General features: G+C 37.9%; 1 protein-coding gene across 3 annotated transcripts in view; it reads right to left on the reverse strand.

Annotated features, from left to right (window-relative positions):
* The window catches only part of CDYL (chromodomain Y like), a 103,112-nt gene that overhangs the window by 51,447 nt on the left and 38,091 nt on the right, over positions 1 to 13,574 (reverse strand). For 2 of the 3 annotated variants that reach the window (XM_063325976.1, XM_063325980.1), the window contains exon 2: positions 4,673 to 5,339. In XM_063325976.1, the coding sequence (XP_063182046.1) occupies positions 4,673 to 5,339 (667 nt within the window). Of the gene's footprint in view, positions 1 to 4,672; positions 5,340 to 13,574 lie in introns of those variants that run through there. The other variant, XM_063325981.1, reaches the window with a different exon arrangement.

A 13,574-nucleotide genomic window follows, 5' to 3' on the forward strand; every position in this document is an offset into this window, starting at 1 on the left:
GTTTTCTGAATCTGTGGTTTTTAATCCCATAAACTGCTCGGGGTAAGGGAGAGAAGAGGTAACAAACAGAACTTAAGTTCAATCATTTTTCTCCTGATGCCTGGCTTTTCTTTTGGTGCTAATACCATTGTTTTGAGATAAAACCAGCAGTATTATCCAACTGAAAAATCAGCAGACACACTTGTTCCTTGTAGGATGAAATACTACAATCATCTTTGTATTGTCAGACAGACAATTGCTCCTGAAAGTTATTAATCTGAACTAATACGTGCAAGGAGGGAGATGTTAATGCCACTGTGCATGCTGGTGGTGCTTGTCTAACAAGTGATGTAGTTAACTCCATTTCTTGTATTTCTTCTCTTCCTGTATGCCAGCCACCAGCCTGCCTTATTCTAATTATAACAACATATGCAGCTAGATTTTGCGTGCTCATTTTTATACTTTGGGCTTTGCATGCCTTTCTGCCCAAAATCTCCCTTCTTGTGGCATTTATTCTCAATTACATCCACATGTTGGACATTGTTAGATGAATAAAAACTGTAGCAACTACAGGGTGACCAAGAAAAAAAATACAGCAAGGCAACTAGAATTTGCCAAGCAATAGTATTCACCTAGTTTATGATCAAGTTTTGCAGAAGGTGAACAATCAATCCGATCTTTTATTCCTTTCTAAAATTGCAAGACAACTCCTCTCTAGCCTCGTATGACTGACAGATTAGATTCCCTATACAGTTTTCACTTCTTGTGTACTCTATTAAATAGAAGTTCCCTGGCTATTTATGAGTGTACTACACCTAAAACTTTTGCAATAAAATTTCTAAGCTAAGTTTTTATTCAATTTTGATGAAGGAAGCTTTCAAAAACTTTAAAGGTATCAGAACCTATTGGTAGACATGAAATCACTTTTTTGTTTTGCCTAGCTTTGAGTAATATGCATTGCTTGTAGGTACCATTAACAACTTTTCAACAACACTCAGTTTTTTGGTGGCATTTTTCTGTTTCATTCATCCACTTAAGGATCGCTTCTATTAACTTTTAGCAGCAGCTGGTGATGACCACATATTTCAACAAAACAGAACCCCAGCAACGTTCATTCAGTGATCTATTCCCACTTCTTACATATATCACCCTCCTTAGACTTGTATGTAGTATATTACTCCACCAACTTGTTTTCAAGGCCAAGCCTTTAAAATATGAACATTCAATACAATGATTTTCTTTGTTTAAAAATATACTTTGGACAGCAGCTAGATTTTAGTGTGCAGAAACCACCAACTCCCAGAGCAAACATTACTGTTATTTTATTCCCCTAGCGCCCCTACATATTTGTATAAATATTTTCTAGTTGCCTTTTCTGAGACTGTAGGAACTTTGGAAAAAGAACTGCATCATGGCAGTTTGTCTCCTGAATAGCATGACTAGGTGTTACAATAATACTAATATTTCCTAGTAATTGCAGTCATGGGATTCTCCTGTGCATACAAGTTTTTTTCATGGTGTGTACTCTTATTAAAAATTCAATTAAAAATGAAAAATAAAAAATCAAGGCTGGGAAAAAACAAACAAAGAACAGACTAAATGCTGAAGAGTTGCACTATCCTGAAGTAGGACTAAAAAACCAACATGACTCACAATTCGAAAGTAGTCATAGCAATAATCTCAAAATTAGAACCACTGTTTTCATATTAAAATTTTAAATTATTTTTCAATATTATTTTGAAAATATAAATCAAAATGTAAGTCACCTGTAATTAAAAAACTTGTCTACATTTTTTTGAAGTATATGTATTTTTCTAGAATCTTTCAAAATTATGCTTTCCAATTAGTGATTTCTGTTTTGACTGTGTTTTTCCAATGAAAATGTTTTGATAAAAAATTTCTAAACCAGCTCAAGTAAAAAGTTATTTTCCAAAACATACTTTTGTCTTCCTGACAGCATCCTCCATGTGGAAGTAGGAACTCTTAAAATTAACAGAAGGTGTATGCGGAGGAGGTGGGAAGTTTGGAAAGAGTGTTCCGAATGCCAGATCTATCATCTGTATTACTAATATGTCAGATCTGGTGCGTATGAAGATAAAAGTATGAATTTGATGATGCTTCTGTAAAATGAATACATCTCATGATGTATGATTCCTGAGGTGGTGTCAAAAATGTGATGAGGCGTCCATTTAAGACAGGAGGAATGTCCTGAGTAAGGAGTGAAACAGGATGCTGAACCGTGACAGCCCCACGCAGGGGAGGGAGGGAAGCATTGATTTACTACATTTTAATGAATAGCAGTGTGAAATTAAAAATAAAAACAGCAAGGAGAAGAGTGCAGCTTTAATGAAGAGACAGAGAATAGGTCAGATCAGAAAGCTCCACGGCCAAGCTAGCTCTAGGAGACAGGGCTGCCTCTCTTGTCTTCTCTCTAAATAAAGGTCCACTCTGGCCAAGCAGAATGGCTGAGTTGGAGCCTGGGTTTCTGTGAGAAAGATATCTGCCCAAGAAATCCTAAAAAGCTAGAAAAAGAAACTGATGTCAGATATAAACACAAAGTATTCTTCTTTTGCAACTTTGTTTCCAAGTTTTATAATCAGCTAATTACTGTGTGATTTGTATGTTACCCCCCAAAGTGTTGCAGATGAGCATAACTGCCTGCAAAGCTGAAATAAATTTGGATATTTGGCATCCAGTTCCCAGCAGCACAGCTCAGCTTGGGGATTGAAAAGGGTGTTTCAGAACAGAGAGGGAAAGCCTCAGTTAATGCACTTGAAATAATATCCCTCCTGTGGTAGATAGAACGTAGAAACACATTGTATATTTTTGAGTAACCACATATTGTGGCTGTCTCCTTGGCTCTCCTGTTTTTTGATCTACGCCTTAAGGTCATAGGAAAAGGTAAGCATGATGTCATATTGTCATCATCCCTAGGGTCATTCGGTAGCTTTCAATTTTAGTTGCCCAGACAAATGCCTATGAAGAGCTGAAGGAGGTAGTGGCAGTTGAAGAAATTGTAACATCTCAGCGAAACAGATAAATGCACCTCAGCTACTATTTGCTGTGTCACTACTGTTCCGGTGCACGTCTTTCCACTTCCACCTGATGCCCTGTAACTGGGCCCTTGCTGTACCGTTATTACCAGAGTGAAAGGTTAGTGGGAATGATTTAATCATTTGTGGTTACTGATTTACTCAAGAAGTTCCTATGTGTCCCATTTTTTTTTCTAAATGCCATAAGGCAAAAAAACAGGATGCCAAAGGCAGCACTTACCAACCACTTCACTAGGAACAGCACCATACTCCAAAATGCATATTAATTATCGCAAAACCATCACAAGCGCAAACACACTCCTCTACCTCACCTACTCAGAAAACTCACATACTGGCATCTCTTGAATTTTCCCCTCCAGCTTTGTTTACATCCTCTGAGATTTACATTCCTTCTTTAGCCCATGCAAAGGAAGAGATATTCCTGGCATCCGTGTGTGCATTACCATGGTTACCTAGTTCATCTGCAGCAAAATGGGTTGGTCCATGACCTGACACCACAGCTCCAGGAGCATACTCCTCCCTTGTCCACTGCTTTGCAGCCTCTCCTGCTGCAGCTTTTTTTTTTTCCCCAGAAAATCTGAAAGCAAGCAACAGTGTGGCACCCAACACAAAGTATCCCAAAGTCTTCAACACATTTTTGTGCCTACGTAGTTTGTCCGTAAACATGTTTTTTGGCAGGCCCAGGTCCTTGGTTTTCAAGCAATTTTTCCAGCAAGCCAGCATCAATAGCATACCTGCATATTTTACCTGCTGCATATTATTTGCAGATGCAGTATTACACTTGAAAACGTAGCCCCAAAAGCATGCTTAAGAGAACACGTGTGACTACACAACAACCCGGGTCTGTCAGGGAAGAACAGAAGTTTGGGGCACAAGAATGAAGTCTTAAATGAGGGTCTCACTTGACTGGGGTAACAAACGGCTTCCTCCAACAAAAGCAGTTTGGGTTTCATTGGTGTCACAAATTTGTCAGTTTCTTCAGGTTGTACTGTAATCTACTGAGACATTAACAAGCCAGGCATCAAACCTAAATAAACTCTCAATATCAAATGAGGTATAAACAACAAAATATTGATAAAATATAATGAAGACAGAATTCAGTCCAGGCAGAAGGCATATATATCTCCACAACTGGTTCAAATTTCACTGAAACAAAACTAACCAACTTCGGTTTTTAAGCAATGTCATTTTCTCAGTTTTTTTTCCCAGGCAATATTTATAACAAAATAGATATGTAAAATGTTAGGAAGAATCCCCGCTCACCTCATTCATCTGTTGCCATAATTTATGTTTCTAATATTAATAACAAATTTGACCTATTTAAAGAAACTTAAAGCAATGATATAATCTCTGGAAGCGGTACACGGAGTATGTGTACCACACAATGTCAAGGCAAACACAGATGTATCTTGTGGTGATTCTGAAAACACAAATACCAATGAATCTCTGCGAGGAAAGCAAAAGCTGGCAAAATTCGAAATGGCTTTGTAGTCATATAGTTATGTAAAATAAAGTTGTGAAGTTCTCCAGACTTGATTTAACATGGCTGAAACAGAGTGGGTAATTTGTTTGCATCTGAACGGCAAATAAGATCAGTCAAATGAAAAATGTACACAAAAATGACCAACTTGTGCACGTACCTTTTCCATTTATTGTTAATGCTGATGCAATTGTGGCTGTTACTGGCACTGGCAACTGTGGCACTAACGGATGTATCCTTGGTCGGCTCCCCATCCTAGCACGCTCTGCACCAGGTCCTAATAAAGCTCCCACTGGTTTTTCTGCTCCTACTTCTGGTGCTACAGAGTCTTCTTGATCCTGCTCTATATGGTCCATTTTTTCCGGGCTTTCATTCTGGAAGCCATCAACTGTTGTCCGGCTCTTAATTGGACTTTTGGGCACGAGGATTTTAATACCTGATTTTGCAAGGTCCATATTTTTCCTTCCAGAAAGAGATGGCGAATTGTTTTTCCGGAACTTCTGGGTGGCAGAAAAGAGTTGACTATTTTTTGACTCATGGTCTTTACCCATAACTAAAGATTTAGTGGATGTCTTTGAAAAAGAACTATTGGTAGATCTAGAAATTTGTTTTCTGGCATTATTTGGAGAGGTCCTGTTTGTCCTGGTTAATGTGCTTTCTTTCTGCTTTTCATTGTGGCGCCTGTTAAATTCATGTATATATTCCTCACAATTAACAAGGTGCTGTTCTGGCTCCCATGTATCATCTTCACTGTCGTATCCTTTCCATCGCACTAAATACTCTGTTTTTCCCTTCTTGTTTTTCCTCTTGTCAACAATTCTTTCTACCTGTTAAAAGGAAAATTCAACATTAGACATGGGCAGATATACAACTCAAGTGAGAAACCTGAATGCAAATAATCTGTTAAGTGTAGACAGATTTAGAAATGCTCTTGCAGTTTTGTAATTTTGTATTGTAGCTCTATAGCTTACTGTCTTTCACTGCTGACTGGAAATTCCTCTTTAAACTTCAGACTGTTACTTCCCTATCATAAAAGATGTTCTAAAATATCATAATTGTTCTTCAGTAAGTATTTTGCATGCACAAACATCTGAATATGACACATCACAGTTGACAATCAGCACTGGCCCCAGCGAAGTTTTGACACCAACTTCAACATAGATAGGATTTCCCTCTCTGAATACAGAGATCACATTTAAATATGCTGTATAAATACAGTAGGTTACAAAACTTGTCAATTTGATATTGTTTGAATAATTTGCTTGCTTAGCATAAGGCATATGTGAGAATCTCTTACCTACAATGAGCTATCCCATAGCTACCAGGCACAATATGGTACAGCCCAGAAATTGGGGCAAATACAGAAGATTTTTTTAGAGGCTGTTCTTGTGAAAACAGAGAACTTGTTTTAGCCAGAGTCTTTGATAGACATACTTGAACAAATTACCACGCCTCACTTATCTGCAAATAGAGACGATATTTATGTCACGAGTATTAACCATGCACATGCTAAAACTGCACGTGGGACCCACAGGCTAGAGGAATTCAGGCACTGGGGTAAAGCCGACAGGGCAGACAGCAGCAGCTGCAGGGACAGAGGCTCATGCCTCGTACCAAAACTCATGCCAGTCATGCTAGTCCTGCAGAAGGGGAATTCTTTTACAGAAAGAAAGATGTAAGTGCAAGGCTAGTCTTAGGATTTTCCCTTTTTATTTCATTTTTCCTACCCAGGCTGATCCTTCTGGTAAACCCTCCAGCCCACTTCAGTTATGGGACCAATACAGCTTTCTTCCCCATCTCTACCTTCCTTTTGGTTATTTGAAAAAAAATAAAAAATAAAAGACGGTGGAGGGGGAGCGATGGGACTATCACTTACCAATTTAAATCCTAGCCCCTCATGAACAAAGACCACACATGTAAGCTAAGATCACATGTACCCATGTACCTAGGAGAACCTCTGAAGACCAGTAACATTTACTGGAGTGGCATTAACCGAATGGAATGTCTATGGAACAGTTGGAAGGAAGGAAGGAAAATACGGGTATGTATGGTATTCACATATATGATTCATTACCGAATCATGACTGTTGACAACAGATTCTCTTAAAAGTGCACCTCAGTTCAATAAGTGGCATGTTATCATAATGTACTGCCTGGTTTTCAACAGTGAGGTTAAATGATTAGTAGTATTATAATTGGAGCAGCAATATAACTACACATGCTACAACTTCATGGGATACCCTGCAGGTGTTGTACTATGTTGTCCTGTCATTAGGATGTTGCACAGCTGTTTCCATAGGTCTTAAAAAAACCCCACCAAAACAACACCACACAAATAAAAACCAAACACAAACTAGCTCCACCTTTACCTTGTTACTCAGTTGCACAATACAATACATTTTATAGAGAGTAATGCAATATAGATTGTCCAAATATTAGATAAACTGTTAAAATTTTTATTCTGGTTATTTAACTTTTTAGTAAAGTTACTGAACTTAAAAAAAACCATGCAGCTAGAAAAATGAAACTATTCTTTTTCCATGAAACTGTATTTAAGAACATCTTAACAAAAACGCTACCTCAAATAATAAAGTTATTATGGAGAAATATGCCTTCAAATTTGTTTCAGTACAGACTGAGTAAAAAGACCTTCAAGTATTAAGCCAGAAATGTTAAATTAAAAAATAAAACCAAACTCATGAATCAAACCTGATATATTGTCAAAAAAGCCGTTACTGCTATAGTCTTGGTTATCCTCTCTCCCCGTCTTGACCTTCTAAGATAGATTTTAAAAACAAGGTTCTCGGAGAAAGATCTCTAATACTAGCAATGTATTTTTATTTTCTAGCAGGAAATCTTTGTAACAAACAGCATCGATTACTGGGCACAAAGTTCTACTAATGTCTTTCAATACTGAAAGGCCACCCATTAAGGACATGCCCTTTTCAGGTAGGAAGCCATCCCTCTCATCCAAAAAAACAGATACCTTGCAGAGATAACAGATGAACTCTAGAACATGAGATGCAAAAATCCATTCTCAGCCCGATGATTTATAAAGCAAACAGAAATGCATAAAGAAAACAATTATATTTAGCTGTATTGTCCAAGTCTGCAACAAAGCCTACTTTGACATTGCTCTTTTTGATTAAAAGGAGCCTTTTTTTTCCTAACCTTTTAATTCTTCTTGAAGACACCTTATTTCTATTTTATTTACAACACAAAAATTATAGCAATTAACTTGCGATACACAATTTATCATGTGGCTTCAGAGCTTTATTGAGGGACTTTTTGGATTGCCTCAGCTTCATTAGTCTAACTCCCCTAGGACCACTTGAAAAACTGCTGGTGATAACAGCTACATACATTTTTCTCATGCAGACTTGCAAAGAGGAAACTAGAATGCTTCCACAATGTACAAAGAGTTCGGGTATAGAACAGGAATATTCATCTGGAACTAGTGGCATATTTAAACTCAATTTCATGGCAGAGACCACAAACTTGTACTTCCTGTTTCCTACTGAAAAAGAAAGTGTGCCCAAGTCCATTTCTACTTGGATATACCAGTGGTGACAGAACATGAAATATAATGCAAGACACCTCAAAGTCTTATGTTAGAAGATACTAATGACTTACATCCAAATATTAAAATTAAAAAAGAACATGACTGGGTGGGGAAAAAAAAGTCTACGCTCCTACTTCCCAACACATTGGTTATGATGCGGTTTGATGATACAGCTAACCTGTTGGAACAGCTAGGTAACATCCACACGGGCAGTATTGCTTCTCCCCCCACTATTGTTATCCTGGAGCTAAGCTGGTGCTTTTCTGATCTTATGCCAAGTTAGTTCAGAGAGTTAAAAACTGGCAGAGTGCCCCTAGGCACCAGGGTAAGAGCTAGACCACATCCGCAGCCGTGATCACACCAGAAATACTGGCGACAACTAGTTCATGCCAACTACCATTTCTACTTTGTCCAATCCCTTCTGCCACAGGGTAATATTTATTTTTAGTAATTAAGAAGTTCTGTACTGCCAGGATTTGCAGCTAATGGTTAGTTTTCAAGTGTTGTGGAATAATCAACACAAAAAGGAAAATTATATAAAAAGGAAAGACAAAACGAGGGTGAGGGAAAGGTATCAGGCAAACTATCTGGGTGGCAAAAGATAACATCTCCCGGTTTATTTTAGCATGCTAAGTTATCACTTTCCCCACGTGGGGTACTGATCAATGACACTCAAAAACTCAGCCTGCAGAAAAACTGACAGAAAGAAAACGCACTGTTCAGAGGTATAATCCAACAGCGGAGTGCCCAAATTACAATCCCACACACCACAATTATACCTGAGATTTCTTATCTATAAAATGGTAAAGTTCCCTTCTTTCCATGAATGTGGTGAGAATGAGTCATGTTTGCTTTCTCTCCTTGAATAAGCAAATACTTTGATTTTAATTGTTTTTATTAACAAAATATACTGCATTTATACTTTTTGAAGAAATAGACAAGAACAAGGTAAGGTTGGAGGCCAAAGTGCTGTTTGGCTACAGCTGCACCAGGTGAAAACAGCAACATTGCAACTGCTCCTCCCTGTCCTGCGCTCAGAGACAACAGCAGCTCCTCCCCATCTGTCAGCACAACAGATTCTGCAATTATCCCCTAATGTAGCTGTCAAAGTGACCTGGTTTAGATATTAAGAATACCTGAGCTAATGTTGGCATCCTGAAATAACTGGTTTGGAGAGCAGCCACATATGCGGTATTTCCTGACACATCTAAGAGGACTGCAACTTCCAGCAGAGGACAACAAATACCTATGGGCAGGACAGGTACAGTAATCTCTTCATTCTGCTATGGTCAGAAAAAGGACATGCAACCTTAATCCACAATGAAAGACTATAGTTCAAGTCAATCACAGTAAGGATGAAACTCAAGAGGATGTTCTCAGTCTAATGTATTGTAATTTGGGCACATTTGCAAACTTTGTATAAGGCACACTCTGTGTGTGTGTATGTGTATGTTTTATATATATAAAGATCATACTTTAACAGAAGATTTGAAGAGATTAAACTAAAAGTACAGCTGTCAAGGGGGGGAATAATAAAACAGCAGGAGCAAAATAAACATCTAAGTAAGCATGTAAATATTCAAGGAGCACTGCCTTTCCCATGATGTTCCTCTCTGTCCTCACATTCATGTCAGGCTAAAGTAATTTAAAGTTAACGGCATAGAATCTATTTGATTTTATACTCTTATCTGTTGCCTGCAAAATGTAGGAGAAGGTTTTGTTCTGTTATCTGAAGGCTACGTTTACATCAGTGTTTGTGTTCAGAGCAATAGTGCAATTTAGAAGCAAATCCTTCTCCCCTCCACACTATTCCCACTTATTGTCCAATAGTTTCGTTCACAGACCAATTTTTGTGTAAGTGATGTGGTTTCTTTATGGAGAAATATAAACTGGAAATGGTGTTACCAATGCAATGGTGTTATCTGTCATGCTTCAACCCCTAAGGGGGCACACAGGTCCAAGCAAATAACAGCTCTGAATGCTTTCAACACGCCTTGTGGCACAGATATTTGATCCCGAAAGGCTCCACTAAATCTAGTCCAAAATAAAAGTGCTGCACAGCGGAATGTGTAGAGGTGGGGGTCACAGCACCAACTGCTTCACTCTACTGATTTTCTCCAGTTGAGCCAAATTACTACTGTAGACATTCCCCAATTCAGAGACTAAAGCTAGAATAAATGCAAGTCTCAAGCATGTTTGTGCTACACGTGAACAGTCACCCTTGGTTAAGTTGGAAACTATTCCACGTACAAATGGGACCCAAATGATCATCCATAAGCAATCAGCAATGTTTATGAATGACTATATCCTCTATTTATTAAAATCTAGCAGAAGTCAGTGACAAGCAGTATTCAAATACTTCTTATTGTAAATAAAATAAATGCATTTTTTAATATAGAATACAACTAATATATAGCAGTATACAACACATGAACTCACTTAACGGTGACAAGTTTTGCTTAAGGTAAAAGGAGAAAGTAGTTTTGGGAAGACAGTTATTCAAAAACAAATTTGACGAGGATGTCAAAATACACCCGAAGGTCTGCAAAATATGCACTAAAATCTTCAGTGTACACATTTTATTAGAAAACACATAATTTCCAATAGTATGACTTAACACCAGTTCAGAACATTGTTCACTGCAGTTAGCATGGGCAGGTAAATTTTAAAAACAGCTTAATACACATACGTTCAGAATACTAAAACCATGGTATTGTACGGTTTAAGTTCAAATAATATTAAAAAAAATTTACACTAGGATACCATATAAATCCCAAAGTTAATCTTCACTGCAGCTCCATGTTACTCCATTTGCATTAGCCTGGCAGCCAACGTAACCCTGCCACCACACGCTCCTGGAGCTGACTGATTTGATTAGCAGGACAGAGTGATTGGATTAACAGTTGATGAACTGTTGTAAACTGAGCCGCTGCATCCTTAGGGGATGACTGGCCAGAGCGTCTATATGGTACAGGACTCTCTGGCTATGGTGACGAATGTATTACATATATATTGTTCTAGAAGCCAGAGCTGTACAAAATAAACAGGGATCAGATGCAGGCAGATTATTGTCTTTCTGTCAAATTAGCTATAGCAGATGATATAGCTTTTGTGTTACTTTGGTGACAGCTCGGGGATGAGGGATGATACCTGATCTGGCCCAAGGCCTGCCAATACAGAGTTCACCCACTCAACCGTCTTCTGGCAATTGGGACCAGCAGGATAAGTTCATACAGGATCATCGCTTTACAACCTGCAGCTGCTCCCAGCCTTCTTTTGAGGAAGCCATGTGTGCAGTGAAGTTGGAACACATTTATGTGTATGAGCAGGCGTCACGTGAAGGACTAATACACTTCCGGTGGTCCTTCAGGCTGGCAGTGCAATAAAGAGAACTGAGGATCTCAGCCCTCCTTCCAAAAATTAAATAACTATGCTAAAACAAATATTAAGATTTCTCTTTTCCCCAAGCTTTTTTTTCAATCAAAGACTATCCATTCTTTTAGGATTCCTGGGCACAAGTCATGCAAGAACTAACTTCGTGGCTATCCGCAACATTCAATTAATATACCGGCCTGCAGGTCCATAATTAAAGTTTTAATTCACCCTCTGTATAAATTTCTAATCAAGTTGCCTATAAAAATACAATTGTCTCAGTCAAGCTCGTAATTTATCATCAACTTTATGACTTATATCCTTCCATAGTCTTAACAAAGACAATAGACAAAATAATTTAATTACCACATTCTCATCAACGCCAATAGTTCTGGGGAATCACAGCTGTGGCATGTGCCATGCCTGGCTGCACAATCACCTCCTGAAAAGGCACTTTAGGAAGTTTTATGCCTCGTACTTAACATTCAACAAACTGAGTATCACTGTACCTGCACTTCCTTTATGGTCTATTGAAAAATACAGCTTGCAATCAGAAAAAAAGATCTTAGTAGGAAGCCTTTTCCATGGAGGACACCAGGGAAACAGGTGGGGAGGGAGGGCCTGTGACACAGTCACTTTGCTTTAGAGAATTAACTCACTGCAGTTTGCTTGAGTTTTACTTCCTCACAAGTCACCACTGATGACTGATGCTAAAACAACATCACAGATCTTTCCAGATACAATTTACATAGAAACAATCACAGCAAGTTGCGGTTGTGGTGCAAGTTACAGCCTACTGCAGAATTTATCAACTGCTTTACCCTAATTATAGTTATCTAGATAATGCAAAAAAACGTTAGAAAATCTTACTCTCATCAATTCACTGTTCATAACTGTTCTAACCTTTTGTTTACAAAGAGGTAAGATAGACTTACATATTTTCTATTTTGCACAAAAGCAGAATGGAAATACATGAAAAGCTGTTAATATCTATACAAATACTGAATATAAACAAATGCCTGCAACAATGTATTCTTACCAAACACACACTGTTTTCCTCCTTTTGAAATAAGAACAAGGAGCATCAAATAGGCTTATCTTCTTAAATGGAAATGGCCTTAATCAGAAGAAACTGTTAAAAACTACTAGCATTTCATTTAAGATACGCATTTTGCGCAGTCAAAGCTATTACATATGTATTACTGTGTGATTAAGTTATTAAAATTTTTCTCATCACTAGTTACTAGAAGATCTCAGCATCACCCACACATAGAATTCCAAAGGAAATTGTTCCCATCTTCAATTCATTTGTAAAAGCTATACCCAAGGAAGCAAATCCTGGGTCTTTTTTTCCCCAGAGGTAAATATTGCAGCTGTGCTTGTCAAATTCTGTTGCTGGTATCTCTCCACTGCAGTCATGAAAAGTACAGGTCTCAAACTTGGTGCAACCAACACTATCTCAAAGAAAAAAATATAGAAAACTGAAACGTATATTTATTATTGGCAACTCTGGCAACATGAAAGACAAAATTCTCACCAAAGATGATCATGTTTTGGGATGTGATAATTTTGGAAAATGTAGTAATAAATTAAAGCTACCTCACAATAAGAGCTTCAACAGCTTGACTGCTATTTACTTAAAGGACAAGGCCAATAGAAATATTGGCACTTTATCCTTCAGCTAGAATAACACAGAGTAGCAGTTGAAGACTTCATCAACATTAAGATCAAGACTATAGACTTTTGCTTTCAAAGCAGGAGAAACTGAACCTTTAACAGTACTCAATTACAAAGACTCTATAAAGACAACTGACTGATAAAGACTCAAAATATTTTATCTAAAGACTGTCATAAGGAGAGAGTAGGTCACAGCAAAACTGCACTCCAAATACGTTAGAGAACACTTTATCACAGGATGGATGAAGAGTGAACTCGGTATGCTGTACTTAATTTATCAAATTCCACTTAATTCTACAATAACACTTTTATCTACCAACATGAAACAAGGCTTTTCAGCAGGCTACTGCTTGCAGAAGGGAAAGTGACATGCATCTGCTACCGCATATCACTTGACCAAACCTCAGTAAGAAGGGACACAGACCTCACATAAGGTCTTATAAGCTTAGCA

This window comes from Chroicocephalus ridibundus, chromosome 2 (assembly GCF_963924245.1).
Source record: "Chroicocephalus ridibundus chromosome 2, bChrRid1.1, whole genome shotgun sequence".
Lineage (NCBI taxonomy): Eukaryota > Metazoa > Chordata > Aves > Charadriiformes > Laridae > Chroicocephalus > Chroicocephalus ridibundus.